The 18,870-nt window shown below is 48.1% G+C and overlaps 1 protein-coding gene across 2 annotated transcripts in view; it reads left to right on the top strand.

Annotated features, from left to right (window-relative positions):
* GLI2 (GLI family zinc finger 2) overlaps positions 1–18,870 on the top strand; it is a gene marked incomplete at both ends in the record, with an annotated part of 144,602 nt that overhangs the window by 115,060 nt on the left and 10,672 nt on the right. For both annotated transcript variants that reach the window (XM_082483275.1, XM_082483274.1), the window contains 6 exons: positions 2,291–2,492; positions 4,827–5,040; positions 6,681–6,794; positions 10,246–10,377; positions 13,921–14,070; positions 17,776–17,940. In XM_082483275.1, the coding sequence (XP_082339401.1) occupies positions 2,291–2,492; positions 4,827–5,040; positions 6,681–6,794; positions 10,246–10,377; positions 13,921–14,070; positions 17,776–17,940 (977 nt within the window). The remainder of the gene's footprint in view (positions 1–2,290; positions 2,493–4,826; positions 5,041–6,680; positions 6,795–10,245; positions 10,378–13,920; positions 14,071–17,775; positions 17,941–18,870) is intronic.

Raw genomic sequence — 18,870 nt, 5'->3', positions numbered from 1 at the left:
CTGGAGAGGACTGGGAACGGTACCCAGGCCTTCCCAGGTCGTGGCCCATGTATTGAACCAAGATGCCTTACAGTCAGAAGAAAAAAATGAAAAGAAAAGGAAAAAAAAGAAAAAGCCCCCCAAAAGTTTAATTACTTTAAATTAATTAATATGTTGCGGACAGAGCATGGTTTTGACCCTCATGTTGCTTGTTCCAGGGCTCTGGCAGGGCCCAAACTTCATGTACCAGGTGTGAAGCTTGGGAACACTCCACTCCAGCCTTTAGGCAGGGCCAACCTTTGCTGAGGGGAGTTTGCTCATTTTAGTTTTGCATCCATAGTGCCTCTACAAACCGGCTGCCCCTTTTCCAGCTCCCGAGGGAAGTGCCGCTCACCATAACAGAACAGGGCTGGAGCCTGCCAGCCACAAGAGTTAGGATAGTTTGAGTCTGGTCCCTCCAAATCATGGGGCAGCTTTAACGCTCAGGAGGTGATTTTTACAGACCGCTGCATGCTCTTTCTGTTTGCTACCTGACCCTTGAGCCGTGTTTGCTAGCATCTCCCTGCCCTGTGAGGCTGCATTATGTAGTTATACAAAATACTATAAGAAGAAGACGTTAAGTGTATATGCAACAATCTGATTTTTAGGAGAAATTCCCAATATTGTCATTATTGCAGTAAGGCATTGCAGCTAGCCACTCTTGAAGCTTCTTAGGTATAGGACAAAAGTCGCAAGAGTGCTTGGTTCAAGTACCAACTTAGCCTTGGACTTCCAGTGGGACCTTGGGCAAGTCATTTATCTTGTGCAATGAGGGACAGTATGGGTAGTAAGGGGATGGTGGTACTAAACCCCATCCATTACGCGGTACCCAGGCATGGTAATGACAGAGCCACTTAGGTACACGGGTGAGTCATGTGGAGACTGGGAGACTGCAACCCAGCCACTGGTCTCAGGGAAATGTTGACACAGACCTCTGTGAGCCAACACAAATCAAGGAACTATTTGGTCACGCTGGCAGAATATATTTTACCTCCTTGTACATCCCATTCGCCCTCTCACATACCAGCACTGTCATCAGGACGGAAAGTTTATGCTCTTACAAAGTGCTGGGCTTGTATTTGGTGATATGCAACCAAGCTCAGTCCCTCCAACCAACTGGAGGAAAATAGTTCATGTTGCCTGTCTGGGCAAGTTGCTGTTTTATCCGCAGTGTTTAACAGGATATACCCACAGCAGGCTTTCTGGGGAGACGGCCGCTGGCAAAGCCAGGTAGTAGCCCTGCTCGTCTGCTCCCCATCCTGGGGGTGGATGATGGGGATTACCAGCCAGGCCCCATGGCCGAGTGGCATGTTTTACCCTTTGAAATCGTTTTGGGGGTTTTGTTTTTTTTTTTAAATAGGCAGCCTAAACACTTTTCTCATTGCTTTGGAGGGATGAGCCATTCCAAGCAGGGCTAAGGCTCAGGCATGCTTTGCATCTGGTACACTGGTATTGGGGGACGTTGTGATCTGGCCCATCCCCAGCTCCTGCCCATGCCACCCCGGAGATTTGCAGGTGGGTCAGGCCTGGGCAGAGTTTCCTCTGGATGAAGTCAGTTGTTCCAGTTAGCAGTGCCGAAATGCTGGGGGAGACCAAATTGGTACAGTAGTAACTCGCCATGTATTGCAGATCCACAAACGGGACTGGCAGGGTTGGAAATGACTTCATGCCTGAATGATTGACAATTGCTAATAGGGTCCAGGCACTGGCAGGTCCCCTCGGAGGGGGAGAGCTTGAACTTTGTGCCTGAGCTGCCAAATTGGTTTTCTTAAAACTCTTAATTTACTTTCGGGGCTCCTGGAGCCTCGCCTCCTTCGTTAATTGGATGGTCAGCATTGTGCTCACGCTCGTTTGGTTTCCGCTCCCTCCGCACACAAGCGCACACACCGTTTTCTGAGGGTCGCCCCGGCTCTGATGTGCGGCTCTTCTGGCCCACTGCTCCTGCCACCAAGTCAACGGGGACAGCTGCGGGGCCTTTCCCCTTTTAATTTTAAGTTAATTTAGTGCTGATGAAAGGGGGTGATGGACAGGCTTCTGTTTATCCCCCAAGGATGGCGACAAAAGCGGGCGTTCGCGATGCTGCCTGACCCTTGTGACTCGGCGCCTGGCAGAGAGGAAACCTCCCATCAAAGCGTAGCTGGACCCTGCACTGCTCCCGGCTCCTAAACATCCCACAGCAGTCACGAGTGCAGCAGGTCTCAGCACCTCCCATGGCCCCGCAGGATGGGAGCAGCCCGCTGGTTTTGTCTGACAAAGTCTCTCTTTCCTACAGTGTCACGGTTTTCGAGCCCGCGGGTGACTCCGAGATTAAGCCGAAAACGAGCCCTGTCCATCTCCCCACTGTCTGATGCCAGCATTGATCTCCAGACGATGATCAGGACCTCCCCAAACTCTCTCGTGGCGTATATCAACAACTCCAGAAGCAGTTCAGCGGCGAGTGGCTCCTACGGCCATTTATCTGCTGGGACAATCAGGTAAAGCTCTGGGACCGGCTCTGTTCAGCTGTGTAGCCATCCCCCCAAAAAGGAGGAGTGATCCTCCAGCAAGGAGGACCTTCCCTTCCTCGCAACCTCTGCTTTTGTGTGTTGAGGCTGTGTAGTGTATTAAGTCAAAGCCCCCATCTGGTTTTGCATGTGGAAGGGTACTTCGTGGGATGGGGGGTGGGGTGCTGGATTTGGATGATTGGTTACCAGATTTCCAGTAATTACAGTATAATTATGCCTCCCTGCAAGCAGAAATGGAGAAAAAATTCATCTAAAAAATGTTCATTGTGAGCAGTTGGACTGATTAAGAAACCCTCTCATTTAAGAGATTGCCCCAAAGTATTCTCCAAATTATTGGTCCACATTGTCAAAAAAAAAAAAATGTTGCCTGGGCGGATTTAAGAGCCTAATTCTAAAAACATATTTAAAACAAATCTAAGCCCTTGAGTAAAGTTTTGCTCAAACCTTAATTAAAAAGCACTTACACTAGGCAGCTCACTGTTGTCAATTCCTGCCGTGATTGCTTCACCCAAGTTTCACAATGTTATTATTCTTTTTATTACTTAACTGTTAAAAATGTTAGTTCTAATTAACACTGATGTTGCAAAGCAAGGGTTTATAAAGATCATGCACTCCTAAAATTTGTAGGGGAAAACAGAGACATTGCCGTTATTAACTGTAACATTAATTTTATCAGCTACTTTATCTGGCAGCATCAGTTAGAAATTGACTGTAGAATCAAACATAATGCTAATTTAAACAAATAGCAATTCCTTGTCTGGTAATCATATTTTTCTAGTCTTGTCACCTGTTGTCTTTACCTGGGCGTACCAGTAGCCTCTCATCTTATACTCAGATTTTAAGATTTTCAGGGTAGCATCTGCTATTTTCAACAAATCAGTAGAGTGCAGAGTCTGACCCAATGGTCAGTTGTTGGCCTCCGGGGGAATAATCAAGTAATAATACTGAATTTGAAACTCTTCTTGGTGTTCTAAAGGTGTATCTTGAATGTCAGGAATTGTAAAATAGGTTACATATAGAACAGGATAACTGTGGTGAAAAGACTTTTTTGTTATTATTTTAACAATGTCTTAGTGGCAGGAATGAAATCCTTTCTCACCCGCTCAGACCCAGATCCTAGTAGCACTTCAGAAAGTCATTTTTGGGCTTTGCTGTAACATAACAAAGCTGTGCAGCAGCCTGCCATCACACCTCATTTGCTGCAGCGTGCATCGAACTCCCAGAGATCTTTGACACTGTAGTGGGTTTTGCCCTTTATTCTTTTGGTCAAGTTGTCATTAACTGGTTTGGAACAGAAATACTAATTGTATGGTCACCAGCAATAAGTATTTTCTCTAAAAGCAAGATTGGAAATGAAGCATGTTGCTAATTATGGTCCTGTTCTCTGAGCATTCACACTGTGGGCAGTTTCAGTGATGTGAGAGAAAATACAATAGGGCAAAGGTTCAGGGCAGACAGCTCTTAAAAGTGGTAAATAATCGATTTGGGGGCTGAGAGTCTATGGTTCGTGCATCAGGGTATGGGGAGCAGAGCATCTCCCATGCTTTCCCATCTCTGCCAAGGGAACTCACTGCTGGGAGTGAACCCCTTGTTTCCAGAAGCAGCACTTCATTTTTAGTGCTGTTGACTGCTGCATCCTGGCTCGGACCTGTTGCCCCAGTTAGCACCCGGGGAAGCCAGGACCTGGTGGTGTTTCTGGTCACTGCTGACCTAGATTGGAGCTGAACCAGTGACCTACATATGAAGGGTGACTTACTTCAGCAGTCCCCTGAGCCAGCACTCCCCTCACCTGAACGTAGAGTAAATTGCATGGTCTGGGAGTATGCTAAATGGATAGTTATTCATCCCCACTGTGATGTGTGCCAGGTGAGCCAGGTGATGCGGGTTTTGTACATCCAGGGCAGCGTAACCCCAAGGTCGTGAGTCTGCAGAATAGGTCTGCCTGGGAAAACCTGGGAGCCTCAGGGGCTGCAACGCCAGATGTGTCCAAGTCCCATCCTCTTCTGCACTCCCTGCCAAGGGCTTTGGCTGTTTTTAAACATAGGAAGCAAAGAAATTACAATCAGTCTGATAAGTGGGTTGAAATGATTCACAAGTTTGCTGGGGCACACACGAGCTGCGTCCCGTCTTTGCAGTAAAGCAGGCTGTCAGGCTTATCGTGGCATTGAAGGCATCTAGCTGGGGCATTGCAGCCTGTCTCCTGGAGTCTCCAGGAAGCTAAACTTGAATCAGTCGCTAGCTAATGTGATAAATATTGTTTAAAATAACTCCTCATCGTTTCTCCTCCTCCTCCTATTGCTGCAGCCCAGCGTTCAGCTTCCCCCACCCCATTAACCCCGTGACGTACCAGCAGATCCTGACCCAGCAGAGAGGCCTGAGCTCAGCCTTTGGACACACTCCTCCCCTGATCCAGCCATCCCCAACCTTCCCCCCGCGGCAGCACATGGCGGTCATCTCTGTCAACCCACCGCCGGCACAGATCAGCAGCAACAGCAACTGCGTCTCTGACTCCAGCCAGGTAGGGACGGCCATCCTGGCTCTCTCCGTGCACGGCACACAGGGAGAGGGAGGCACGTTCTCCATGGGATGAGTGCTACCCTTCATGGTGGCTGTGGGAGTTTCACCCACTCTCTTTTTACTCACGCTCTCCCTTTACGTTGCTTTTTCCTCCTCCTGGGAAAGCGTTTCTGGACTAGTCACAGCCAAATTTTGCGCCCACCTCCCTTCCTTGTACACACACACCCCTACCCATGCAGGAACCAAAGGCGTCGATCCGTCAAAGCGTTGAACACGATATGCAGGGTCATCTCAAGCATCAAATCTCCTGGAACACGTGTTATGTGCTATTGAAATCGAAGGAATTCAGCACCTGCTGGAGTGTTTGCTAGATAAGCACCGGGACACCGCAAACCAAGCTTCATCAGTTCCTGCACCAATTCCCCCCTTCCTTTTTTCAACTGCCGTGAACCATGCCGATGGTCTCAGAACAGCTTATTCCTTTTCTCTTTAACAAATAAGTGCACCTTACATAGGACCTCTAGCCATTTTACTTATTGTTCCTTCTTCTTCGGTCGCTTTCTCTCTCGGGGTATCCCTGCTGTTGATTTTTACTGCTAAGGTTTGCAAAACCAGGGGCCAGATTTTGAAAACTAGGAATGCCGTGATGCATATGAAATCCCACGCCTCAAAGGCGTCCTTGCAAGTACCTGTGAGTTCACACAGGCGCACGCACGTGTGCACAAGCCCTCCACATGCACAGGTTTAGCGAATACATCTAGCACATTTTTAATCATTTTTCCTTCCCATTTTCATTCCTTGGAAGTTTAAATTGCAGTTCCTTTTCTCCCCAAAGACTTATTTCACCTCATTTCACACCCGTTTCAAATTGTTGTTTTAGTTGTATCATACTGAACTTTTCAGACTGGTTTATTGTTTTAGGGTTTCTCATGGCTGCTGCGCTGCAAACTCTGTTTGTTATTGAAGGTTATTTGATTGATTGGTTTTGTTTTCTTCTCACAAACTGGCTACCAAAATAATATGGCTGGCAGGAGTTATGCCTCCGTTTAATAACTTGCAGGACCAATCCTGAGCAATTAGCAAGAGTGTATTTAAAATGCTAATGTTCCAATTTTATGCACATACAATGGGATGTTTTTTCTCCTGAAGTTGTTCTCATTTTTTAAGAGCTTAGCAAAATATACGCATAGCCTTTCATGCACCCAGCACGCCGGAGCCCTCGCATGTAACCAGACCCCCTGCTCCCCCCAGGAATTCCTTTTCTCAACAAATCATTTCGTCGCATTGAGAAATAAATTCGAGGCTTGGGTGGGGGTTGCATAAGGTTTTGATGGCTTTGACAGGGACTGGATTGCTCTGAAACAGAGCAGCAGCAGCGAGGCCAAGCTCACTGGTGAGCCTGCAGAAGCTGCCGGTGCCCTTGACTCTTCCCTCTCTTCCGTCTCTGCCTTGCGCAAACCCACACGGGGTAGTTTTCGTGGGAAACCCAGGCCGGCAGGCCAATGCCCCGTTGTCCCCCGCCACTCCTGAAGGTCAACCTTCACTGATTTTTTAGTGAGCTTTTAATGAAGACGAGGCGGGCTGCAGCCAGTCTCTCACCCCAGACCGCAGCGCCATACCTTGCCTGGTTTTCTTTCCTAGAGCAAGCAGAGCAGCGAGTCGGCCGTGAGCAGCACAGTCAACCCAGTAATTAACAAGCGCAGCAAAGTCAAGACTGAAGTCGAGGGCTTGCCCCCAGCGTCCCCAACCACACAGGTAACCTTTTTTGGTGCGAGACGTGTTGTGGGGCCGCGGCAGCAAGCTGCTGGGTCTCGTTATCCCTGGGAACAATACTCCTGGCACCTTTTGCTGCGACTGGGAACGAGTCTGCCGGGCAGGTGGGTGACTCTCGCAGCGGAAAGCCCAGCAAGGTACGGGGCAGAGCTGCAGTGACGGAGCGAAGCGTTCGATGGGTGCTCGGGACTCAGCTTGCTGTTGCTATGCTTGGATAGAAAAGGAGGGAGGGAATATTTCAAGCGTGATATCTTTAAACATGATGTCTGAGTTTTCTGTGCTGCAAAGCAAGCAGCATGGGTGCCTCAGAGCAAACATAGATTACGAGGGAATCTTGCATGTAGGTAGAAAGCTTGCAAAAAAAAAAAGGACGACTTCTTGATCCAACAAGGAATTGCTCCTAGAAACATCCTTTACACTGGTGACACAACATTTGACACCAAGAAAGGCCCAAAGGCCTTTACTTTCTTTCCGGAGCTCTGTGATTGCAAACTGTTTAATGGCTGACAGTATCCATCTGACCATCCTTTATCACAACTGTAAACTATCAGGAGTGCTCTGGGCACTTCATTTTCATGAAATATTAGGCCGTGTTATTGTCAAGTGAATGGAAGAGTTGATGACAAATTTCTCCTTCTGCCCTGGTTCAGGAGCAGGTCTCAGCATGATGCATGGGGACAGCAACGTGTGCAGTCATCAGGGGGCTGGTAAAATTGATGAAGATAGCATATCAGGGAAAGATAAACATGCTGTAGTCAGCACGATTAGGGCAAAGAGGCATCTCTCTGGAGCTTTGAGTTTAGGAGTGTATCTACACACTGCTGCAAAAGCACATGCCCCGAAAAACCAATCTGGCCACCACCCAGGCTAATAGGGCCACGTGTTTAATTTCTTGTGGCAGATGAAAAAAGAGCCGAAAGCCATCACCTGCTTTCTCAAATCATCTGTAGCAGAAGAGCTGTGGGACAGACAGCTGCTTGCTTCATGACTGCCATCCTCCGTTCCCCGCTCCGATTTGAAGAGGTGTGCGCCCAACCGCAGGGGTTGCTTGGGTGGCATCAGCCTGGCTCACCCCTGCAGCCCTGCCCCAGGGTTTCGCCCACTGAGCCGTATGTGAAATAAGCACTGAAAGAAGGAGGAGAATCATTTAAAGCGGTGCAAGGAGACTCGGTTAGAATAGCTAGGTGAAATTAAGAGAAGGAAAATGCACGCTGGTCACCTAATAGTTCCTAATGAGGAGATCTGTGAAGTAATAACCCCGAGGAAAATGTAGGCTTCACATCTTGCAGCATTTCAGTACTGACTGGGAAATTACTGGAAAGTACCTTGTAAGAGACAGCCCATTCTTGGCAAGGATAACAGGTTGTAAGACTGAACGTACTGGATGTCTCCTCTTCGTCTGGTCTAAGCGACAGCAGCTTGTTAAATTTGGGGATTCCTGTTCTGCAGGAGACTGTGCTGAAAAGTTGAGTTACAGTCAGTTAATTATTGACTGATACATCTTTTGCAGAGTATGAAGCTCAGCCATCTCCAAAAAAGCAAGCATGTGTGTGTGTTTTGTTTTGGAAATGCTGTACTGGAAATGCCTCATGTGAGTTGTGGTTTGGGTGTTTAAAATCCTTGGCCAGACAGTATCTCCCATGATGGCTTGTGCTATAAAAAATGCAATCCAGACAAGATTTGTGGGACACAGTGGAGCACCAGGCATGCAGGACCTGAGTTACTGTGTTCTTACGGTACCACAATAGCTCCAGCAGAGATTCAGAATAACATTGAACTAGCCAGAAGTGAAACTAGTCAATCCTCTTCAACAAATTAAAATGGTTTCAATTCCATTTTTCCAACAGAAAGTATAAAAAATTTGGCAAAATAAGATTTTTAATAGAAATTTTCACTTTTCCAGAGACCACATTTTGCATGCAGATAAACGTTTCAACAAAAACAATGTTCACAGCTCAACCAAATAGGAATTGCAGGAAAAAGAAGTGACCGTGTGAACTTTCTCAGACTATTGCTCTCGGCTCTGATATAGTTTGAATCTCCATAAGTCTTTCTGTAAATTACTACAGTTTCCTGTCCCAAGTGCCACCTTACAATATTATTTTTTTTTTAAACTAAGAGCTAATTAAAACAAATCTCTTCCTCTCCATATCTAAATTTTTGAATTGGAAAGTCACAGCTGGCATGTATGTCATGCGCTAGTTAATGAAAATCGTTGAACTTTTGTACAGTACATCTCACTTTCTGAGCCATACAATGGCATTAAGTCACTAATCATTGCAGCCCCTCAGAAGGCATTGGGAAGGTGTTGGTGGGGAAGGAGATGGCAGCCAGATAGATCCATTTGGGCACGTCAGAGGCAGTTTGAGATGGGTCTGTCTTTGACTACACACTTATGGGGCCAGGTGGAACATGGAACAAGATCATGAGGAACAGCCTCTGGTGTGGTCAGTCACCCGATGCTCCTGTCTAAAGCTGTCCTCGAGGTGAGATCCTCTGTGCTGGGCAGTAGTAGTAACTGGGAGGAAAGGGAAGGAAGGGGGTCAAAACCTGCAGGGTTTTGTATTGCTGAATTCCCAAGCCAATATTGGCTGCTGCTTGCCTTGCCTGTAGTGCAAGTGTCTGGTGCACGCAGAGCTGACAGTTGTCCTTACCTCTGAATTGTACTAATTATGTTGTATGTTACACTATTGTGTAACATGTGTCGATGCTTTAATCCTCATAGCAGCCATAAAAAAAAATGTTCTGTGCTTCGTTTAGCACTGAGGAGCTGGCTAGACAGAGAAGTTAAGGAGAGAGCTCACAGCGTGCCCAGCATTAAAGTAAATCATTTATGAGCCCAGAGTCCCTGGAGGTCTGCTCTGCAGCCCACTCGTCACTGGTTCTTGCTCAAGCTTCCCAAATTTCCCGATCTCAGAGGAGTGCTTTGAGGGCTCACCACTTTGTCCCTGTGGAGCATCCTGCAGGCTAAAATCTTTGGGTAAGGATTAGGTATAATTTTCTCATCTATTGAAAGATGCAGAAAACAGGAACCCCCTCCCCAGCCCACACCAGGTGAGTGTGGTAACCACTAGGCTTTGACTGCTCTGTGGTTTCTTCGTGCTCATATTTCCCCGCTCCCCCCAGATCAGAAGTTTTGCTCCAACAAGGAACACAGCCAAAGGTCAAAAGCCAGCCTTTTCTTTTCTCCAGCCTTTCCTGGGACTGCCCGCCATGTGGCTGGAGCCAGACACTGCTGCGGCCGTGGTTTTGGGGTGTTTTGTATCAAATCTACCAAAACTCTGTAACATTATTTCACAGTAATCAAAGATGTTATGTTGCAACAACGAGTACACTTTTGTGATCTGTTGATATCTGCCCTGTAATCTATGAGTGACGGAGGAATTCAGATGAAAGAAGTTCACCTTATACAATGTGCTGTTGTGTGTTGCAGGAGCATCTGACAGACCTGAAAGAAGATCTAGATAAGGATGAATGTAAACAGGAGCCTGAGGTTATTTATGAGACGAACTGTCACTGGGAAGGGTGCACAAAGGAATATGACACTCAAGAGCAGCTCGTCCATGTGAGTAATGGTTGAGAAGAAACCCCAGCGATAAATTTGGGTTTCTGCACACTTGTCCTCATTTTTTATCACTAGCTGCTGTACAGCCAGAGCTCACTCTGGGACCTACTAAAGGTGCAAATCAGAGGTACAGTGTGTAAACACTGCCAAAGCAGGTCGCTGCTCCCCGAGGAGTTCGGCTGCAGGAAGCATCTCATAGATTATTTGATGTTGTTCTCTGCTCAGCTGCTGAGGCTGCAGTTTCGGCCTCCCTCGTGCACAACTCGGTGAGAGAAGGCTCCATGCAAGGGACCTGATCAGAAAATGGGGAAGGGGGCTGAGCTCTTCCTTCTTCCCTAGCTGTATTCACTGAGACTCCCCGTGCACCTACACTAGCTGTGGGCTGGGGATTGTCCATACTGTCCTCAGTCCTCATCCAGCCACAAAAGCCTTTTATGCTGCTGTGACATGAGCTGTGGGGTCATATCACGTGGGGCTGTTGACCTGCTCAGCTTATCCCTCCCACAAAAATAGAGCACTTCCAGAGTTTGGAGACATGCTCCAGTGTCTCCATCAGGGCCTGAAACAGAGAAAGTGGGTTGATTTTTTAAAAATTGGGAAATAGGGCTTCCATAATCACAGTGATGTCCCCAAACCAGTGTCAAAACTACTCCCTGAAGGATGCCCAAACCAAGTCATTAATCAGATTTTCAGTTCTAATTAATTCCGAGAACCTTTTGTGTGCTCTGCTTCACCTGGGAATCCACCGTTTGTTTTCCTTTGGCTTCTGGCGTTGACAAATCCCTCAAAATCTGAGCGAGTCCCAGTGAAATCAGACGTGATCTCTGTCTGAGCCCCATCCTGCCCCTAGCCCAGCACCCTCCCAATCCTCATTTTGGGTCTATCGCGCAAGCCCCACTCATCTGAAGCCAGCCCAAAGCTTCTGGGACTTCACCAGCCCCAGCAAAATGCTGGACTGAGCAAATTTTGTGACTGGAGCCGCTATCTTCTCCTTTCCCTCCAGCCTTTTGCTGCCTGCCTCAGCCTGGCTCCAAGCCTGCCAGGGGCCACCCATGTGCGAGTCACTTGTAGCCCTCATTCTGAAAGTTCATGTCTGCTCTCACCCTTTTGTATAGATTTTCATTTTAGTCATGTTTAGAATTCACCAGGCAGGCATCAGTCTCCGTTTCCCCAAGCTGTGCACACAAACATTATCTTAGTCCAGAGGGACCACACTCTAAATGATAATCTTGGGCACGTGCTCTTCTTCCATCTAAGGATACCACCTGCCCACCTCTGCCAGAAGTCACTGGTTCAGTGCAGACAGATTTGGAAATGGTTTTCAGGGCCAAATGAGTGATAAGGTGCTTAATGGGTTGCACATTGCATGCCACGGGGCGTTGCTTTTCTGGGGTTAAACCACAGCAGTCCTGTCGGATGGGCTGGGCTCACATTTGTCCGTCAGTATTAGTGCGTTTCCCTCTCAGATGTAAGAAAAACTCTTTAACTTTGCCCGGAGAAAAGTGCAGGGCAGATCCAGGCAGCTCAGCACAATTTATTTCCAGAGAAAAGCCAAAGAAAAATATTTGACGGAATGTCCAACATTTTCCTAAATTCGGAAGGTTATAAAAACGGAGGCTTCTGTACTATGATTACTAGCAACATGGGGTTGTGGATTTGGGATGCCCAAAATACACATGCAAATGAAATACAGATGTCATGGGCCAACTTCTGAGAAGGTGGCATCCCACCGTGCATGGAAAAACTCTAGTTTGTGTGCAGAGCAAAGTACCTGGGCATGCAGGGTCCGTTCTCCACACACAGTGGGTAGTGTGCTTGTGGGAGAAGTGTATGTCAATGGCGAGCAGCAGGAATAAGGACATATTTTTTCGAGCACCACTGCTGCTCCCAGCCACGAAGGTCACACTCACAATTTGAGAGAAGCCCAAGCAAAGCCTCCAGCCAGGTGAGGGTTTGATGGGTGCTATGGAGTTGTAGCTGAAGTACGGTGAGTTGTGCAATTGCTCCTCCACCATGTGATGGGAAGCAGATATTGCCCAGACAATGAATTAATAAGCCTGAAGGGGGGCTACGGTCACCGTCCCATAAATATGTCTTCCTCTGGCCCAAGAAGGACCCAACAGGCAAGCTTGTGCAATCCCCACTCCTAGGACTGCCGTGCGTAGTCTTTGTTGCAAGGCAGACTCCCATACAAACAGAGCCAGTAGATGTATGGTCTGGACGGGGTTTAATGTGTCCATAAATCTCTTGGGGGATTCACCAGATTTCCACCATCTGAGGCTAAAATCTCACACCGATGCTGTTATAAAACCAGAACCATAGGCAGCTGAGCTCCAAACCCGTACGAACCCTCTCCCAAACCCAGCCTCTCCCAACCCTCCCAGCATGCAGCTTTGGCTCTTGGTGTTTACCCACGGTGCCCACGGGATCAGCTGAGTTCCACACACCTCCTTTTTGCCCCTGGGTAGACCTGGTGCCCCAAGAAGCAGGTCCCAGTCTCCAGGATTGGGCCACAACACACAAAACGCTGGGGCTGGATTTGGCTGGAACCATGAAGGTCAGTGATTCTGTTTTAATGCATTTTTGTGTCCTCGTGTTGCCTCACCACCCTGAAAAAGTCTCATCCTGAGCCACAACATGTGTGCCTGGCCTTGGCCGGGGGGACGAAGGCGGGGGCTGGAAAAAAATCTCAGCGCAAAAAAACAAAACCCAAACCCAAAGTGGTTTATTTTAGGATTTCCTGTCAGTGAATGTCTGCTGAAAACACAGGAGCGAGGACAGGCATTATTTTTGGCAGCAAGGCCCCATTCAGAGAGACAAGGCCATCGCGGGAACAGTGCTGCCGACGGGCTGGTCTCCGGCTCTGTTTATTTTTGGCAGGGCTTCATCTGCCCCAGGCTGGGAAAAAGCGACCCTTGTCTTCCTCCCAGGGTGGACGAAGGCACCGTTCTGGGTCTGGCTTTTCAACAGCCCGGCGCAGGATTTTATGGACCCAAGTAATTAGCAATAATTGAGGCCACCTAGCTCTCCTTGGCGCATAGCTCGCAGATGCTGTCATTTCCTGCCAGCCGCCAGCGCTGGACAGCAGGTGGATGTCTTAGGACCGGCGTACGGGCTGGCGCGCAAGCAGCCTTGTCTCCTCCTCTCCCCTGTCCTCCAGCACAACCCCAGGAAAGGGTCCCAGCTGTGTAAATGCGGCACAGGAGAGTTTGCCAGAGACAAAAAATGGCTCTGTCATCCTCCCCAACAGTGGCATCAGACAGCCCCATCAGAGGGCTCCTCTCTCCCTGGCACCATGGTTCCCCATGGCTTTTGCAAACCTCCCGTTTATAGCTGCTGTGGACCTAGCACCTTCTCCTGCAGGGCACACTAGACCACAGAACTGGGTCCTGTGTCCCAGGTCTTATCGGTGCACCTGGGACCCAGGTACGATGCCTGACCACAAGCACTGGGGAGGGAACAGCTGGCTTTCGGGGCACTGTGTGTGCTTGACTGGCATCAGCTCTTCTGAGGGTGACCTGCTTCTCCCTTCTCTCCTACCAGCACATCAACAATGATCACATCCATGGGGAGAAGAAGGAGTTTGTCTGCCGCTGGCAGGACTGCACGCGGGAGCAGAAGCCCTTCAAGGCTCAGTACATGTTGGTGGTGCACATGCGAAGGCACACTGGAGAGAAGCCACACAAGTGCACGGTGAGCTGGCAGGGACACATGGTGCATCTTGGCAAGTGGGACACTGGACTTTGGTGGTCATGCAAATGTGTGTGTAGGCGCAGGCGTGGCTTCAAGCAGGGTTCTCCCGGGGCACCTGATGGCACCCAGCTCAGGGCCAGTCCAGCTCTCTGTGTCTGGGTTATAGCTACTTGCACCTTACACCCTGGGGACAAGGCAAGTGGTCAAGGAGGGTGGTCAAGGTGTTAGCGGGCAAAACCACATTTCCTTGGGGAAAATGGGTTCAGCTCTACCACAGAGATACAGAGTGACTCAGGACAGGTCACTTAAGGTGGAAAAACAGCCAATTTAGTTCCTTACATCCAAGAAGAAAATCCAATAACCCCTCACTGTGCAAAACCACCTAACCCTGGTTGTGTCTAACCCAGTATCACCCAATGCTGCTGCTGGGGCTGCAAGTTTCCATCACTCGTACCCAAGTATGCACACAAGCCTCCTTCCAGCCTGGGGAGCGGGGCCAACACCTCTTGCCTCTGCTCTCTTAATCCAGAGGTGAGGTCAACCCCTGGGTGCTTAAACCCTAAGAGAAGCTCAGCACCCAGATCTCCTGCATGCAAGCAGCACTGTACCTAGTGTTAAACACTGCCTGAGGAAGAGCATGGGGTGATGTTTTGTATCTCAGCCCCGTGGGTACAGGCTCATCTAGCACATTGGAGAGCTGGGCTCACCTGGTCCTCAACTTTGAGATATTAAAGCCCATATCTGCTCTCCCACACGGATGGAGTCTCCCACCACATGGCTGGATGACGTGGGGCAGCCAACAATGCCTTGATAGGGAACACAAGAGAGAAGCTGTGGAGTTTAGTGGCTGTGGCCACTAGACATTCACCATCTCTTTCCACATATGCTTCATCCCTTTTTTCTCCCAAAGGTCCATCTTTGTCTTTTGATATCCTCTGCTCCCTGCCTTCTCCTGCCAGTTTTTCATACCTCCTCCACTGTCAGCATTACGCCGTTCCTCTCCCCAGAGTCTCGGGGATGAGTCTTTCTGCTCAGCAGATGTCTGAGCCCTCCTCCTGTATCTTCCTCCTCTTCTGCTTCATTAGTCACTTCCAGCCCTGCTTCTTCCCTGGCTCTGCCCCAGCTCCTGCTTACAAATATTAGGACATGTATGATTTGCTTGCTGCATGACTCCTTTATCAATCTTCCAGTCCTGTGTTCATTTAATTTAGTGCATGAGCTCCCCAGGGCACAGGACCATGTCCTTTGTTTTAATCTTCTAAAGCACTTTGCCCAGTTCTAGTGTTTTACCAACCTTCCTTAAAAGTATCAGGGAATATTGATTGCCAATGTGCTACAAAGTGAGCGGTGAGGGAGAGTCTAGCCCTGCCCTTGCAGGTAGAGGGACTTAGAAGAAAGCAAGCAGCAGGGACTGCATCCTCTTCAGTGCTGTAATGGAGCAGGAAAAAGCACCACTGCACAATTCTGCCTCTTTCAAGCCTCAATTATGTTGCACTGGAGCAATGGCAAGGCTGTGTGTGTTTGAGTCACAAGTCATCCTCTGCCTGCTGGAGAACTGCAGACCCTCCGTGTGCGACATGTCGCAGCAACTCTCCCTGAACTGGAGTACCACTGGTTTCCAATTGCCTGGGATACACGGCAGCTCTGCAGACGGTGCCCGTCTGTGGCAGAGCATTCCTTGTCCAAATCTGGCAGTGATTTTTCAAAGTGCCATTTGCTTCAGACATGAAGTTTGTGGTGTACGTAAAGCTGCAGATGAGCTCAACTATAGCCTGGGATTCGGTCAAGGATTGTTTCAACAGATGACAGCCAGAACTCCCACTGACATAATGAAATCCACGCGTAATAGTGGGAACAACTACTTTGAACATGAACAGGCTGCTTTGCTGAGAAGCTCTTATTTGAAAATGTGGCCTCGGTACTTTTGCTCTCAATAACTGCATTTTTATGTCAGTATGCAGCAAAACCAGAATGGACGCATGAGCTGCCTCGTGCTGAGTTCCCTTTGTTTTCCAGCAACTGGAGTGATGTATTTCAATAACCGTAATCAACTTGAATTGTAAAGGACTGTTTGCATGGGGCAAGAGAAGAAAAGGATATGCTGTGCTACCTCAAAGTTGCAGCATGTTCTATGGGCCAAATGGGTTACTGAAAGTTGTCTGAGGAAGGGGAACTGGATCCATCCCACCCTGACAAAGCTGTGGAAGGAATCAGCTCTTGCAGGATGCTCCTACTGTCGTTGAAGAGGTCTGGATATCTGAAGAGAGAGAGCAAGTTTGCCTTATGTCCGCCATCCCTATGCCAAACCTTAAAGGGAAGCTTAAGTAGCCCTCTTCCAGCACAAGAAAGTTATATGTGATCAACCTGCGCCTACAAGCTCCATGGGTTTCATGGGCTGCATGTTTGCCTCATTCCTAAGCAGTGCAGGCGAGCCCTATGCCCATGAAGCACAAGGGGACAGGTACCGTTGCTATTGCGTGCAGCTGCCTTTGGCCTCTGCCCAAAAGGGCCACATCTCTGGACACGTAGGACCACCCCGCTGTCCACAGGGAAATCGGACACTGAGCTGTGGCATGACCTCTCCTGTTGTGACACCAGTTTCTTCACTGGCCAAGACTCAAACATAGCAATGTGAAGTCCTGTCACATCTGGTCTGAACTTGTAGAGACATTTAAGTGACCTGACTAAAAAGACAACACCTTGCAGCTTGCATACATTACAACAGGAGGGGCTGCTTGGTGAAATTTAGATTGTCTTAAGGTGCTTGCATAGGAAGCGCAGCATGGGTTTTTCAACGCTCCCAGCTGAACAGAGAGTGCAGCATTTAGCTTGAGTTTGGAAGGGAGCCTTGCATTTCTTAAAACCTCTTCCAGCGTTTGTATGTTCCCACTTGGCTTGTCGAAGAGCATTTAAGATGGCCTCCTTGGTTTGAGGTGAAACCCTCCCATCCTGCAGACAGGGCAGGTGCAGGGAGAAGCCTCCAGCCCAGCCAGAGTGGAGGGCGGCAGGACTAACATCACCCGAAGCCTCACCATGTCTCCCAAGCTGCTGCTTCTCGTTGTGTGGGCAGCTGGTTTCCTTCCAGGAGGAAGGTTCCTGGCCTGTTTTGTCATCCAAAAATCCATCTGTCTTCAAGATTGAGAGTCTTGTTTTTTAAACTGGTAATGTCAGACAAGCCTGACCACAGCATCCTCCGAGAGTAGACCCAAGCTGTAATTTGGGAAACTTCAAAGCTTGCTAGATTTCTGCTTGTGTGTTGGAGAATGGTCTGTCCTTTCCAGCGCTGGTGCTAGTGAAGTTGCAAGGCTGGTCGAGCTGTCAAGGAGCTGTCAGTTCTCTGGGTGGGACGGAGAGGGCCTCTGTTTCTGAGTGTGTTAGCTGCAGAGAGACGGCAGGAGGGGCTAAGGGAGCCCTGGGAGGAGTGGAGGGGTGTTCAGCCCCACTGGAAAAAAAGAGTCTCTTGTTGAAATGTCAGGTGGGTACCCGACAAGGAGCAGCACCTTAAATATGAGTCACTGCCGAAACTCTCAGCCTGCCTAGGGAAGCGAATTCTCCCAACAAAGTGGATGTTGTTCCCTAAAACACAAGCCCTTTAAAGGCAAGAAAAAAAGAAAGAATGAGAAACAGATGAGAAGGGTTTAGGCAGGGGGAAAATCAAATTTTTCTGGTTAATTAATCCCTCCTCTTGTGTTTTTTTTATTTTAGTTTGAGGGTTGCTCCAAAGCCTATTCCCGCCTGGAGAACTTAAAGACACACCTGAGGTCCCATACTGGAGAAAAACCCTATGTCTGTGAACACGAAGGCTGCAATAAAGCCTTTTCCAATGCCTCGGACAGAGCCAAGCACCAGAACAGGACACATTCCAATGAGGTAAGCCTGGGCTCACCGCAGCTCAACGGAGGACCTTTTTTTTTAATTTTGCTGACAATAAACATACACTTTACACGCTGGACTCATGTAAAAAGAAACCTACTGTAATGAGAGGTTTTTCTTATTTTTTAATGGGATTTATTTTGCTGGAGAGCCAGACCACATTAGCTTTATGTTTATGAAAGCCATGTTTGAAATCATAAACAGATGTTAAAGTATGCAAACTTTTTAATCGGCTTTGGAAATTAAAGCAAGCGTTTTCCAAATTTATAATTTTTAATAGAGAAAATAGGATTGCACAGTTGTGCATGTGGTGTTTAATATTACCATGGAGCAGACTTGCATTAGTGTAACAGCTACCCTGGATCCTGACGCTCTGGAAATAATACTCCCTCCATCGTTTGATGTACAATGATAGAGCACAATGCAATGCTTTGTTAACCTTGGCTAATTAAGATCCACTATTAGTAGTTGGGGAGCAGAGGAAATTGCCTTTATTGTAACGCATGTGATGGTCTGTTGCAATCAACCACGACCGACGATTGAAATTTATATTACCACTAATTAGCTGACAGGGGAAGAAAAAACAACACTCCAAAGTTCTAATAGTGTTTGCAGCTATGAAGAATTCAGTCTGCAGCCTAATTTGCAACAGTTAAATATAGACTATTGGAGAATGGAATACAATTGCCACAGATGACAGCTTTTTAAAACGATACTGTGTCTACAAAGGGCTCGTTGGGAGTGTTTCTATCTCTGGCCTAATATCAGTCAGTGATAATCAAAGCTCTGTAGGTTTCAGAGATTCTGTTGGAGTCAGAATGAGGACTCAAAGTCTCCGATGCCCTTCCATGCTGGGTGATGCTGAGATGGACCCAATGAATGACCTCGATCCCAGTGTTTTTTGAATTGGCTTTGGTATGAACTCAA

This window comes from Vanellus vanellus (genome assembly GCF_965231255.1).
Source record: "Vanellus vanellus genome assembly, chromosome: 5".
Taxonomy (NCBI): Eukaryota; Metazoa; Chordata; class Aves; order Charadriiformes; family Charadriidae; genus Vanellus; species Vanellus vanellus.
The sequence above is the reverse complement of the archived record's forward strand: the minus strand, read 5'-3'. Positions and strand labels throughout refer to the sequence as shown.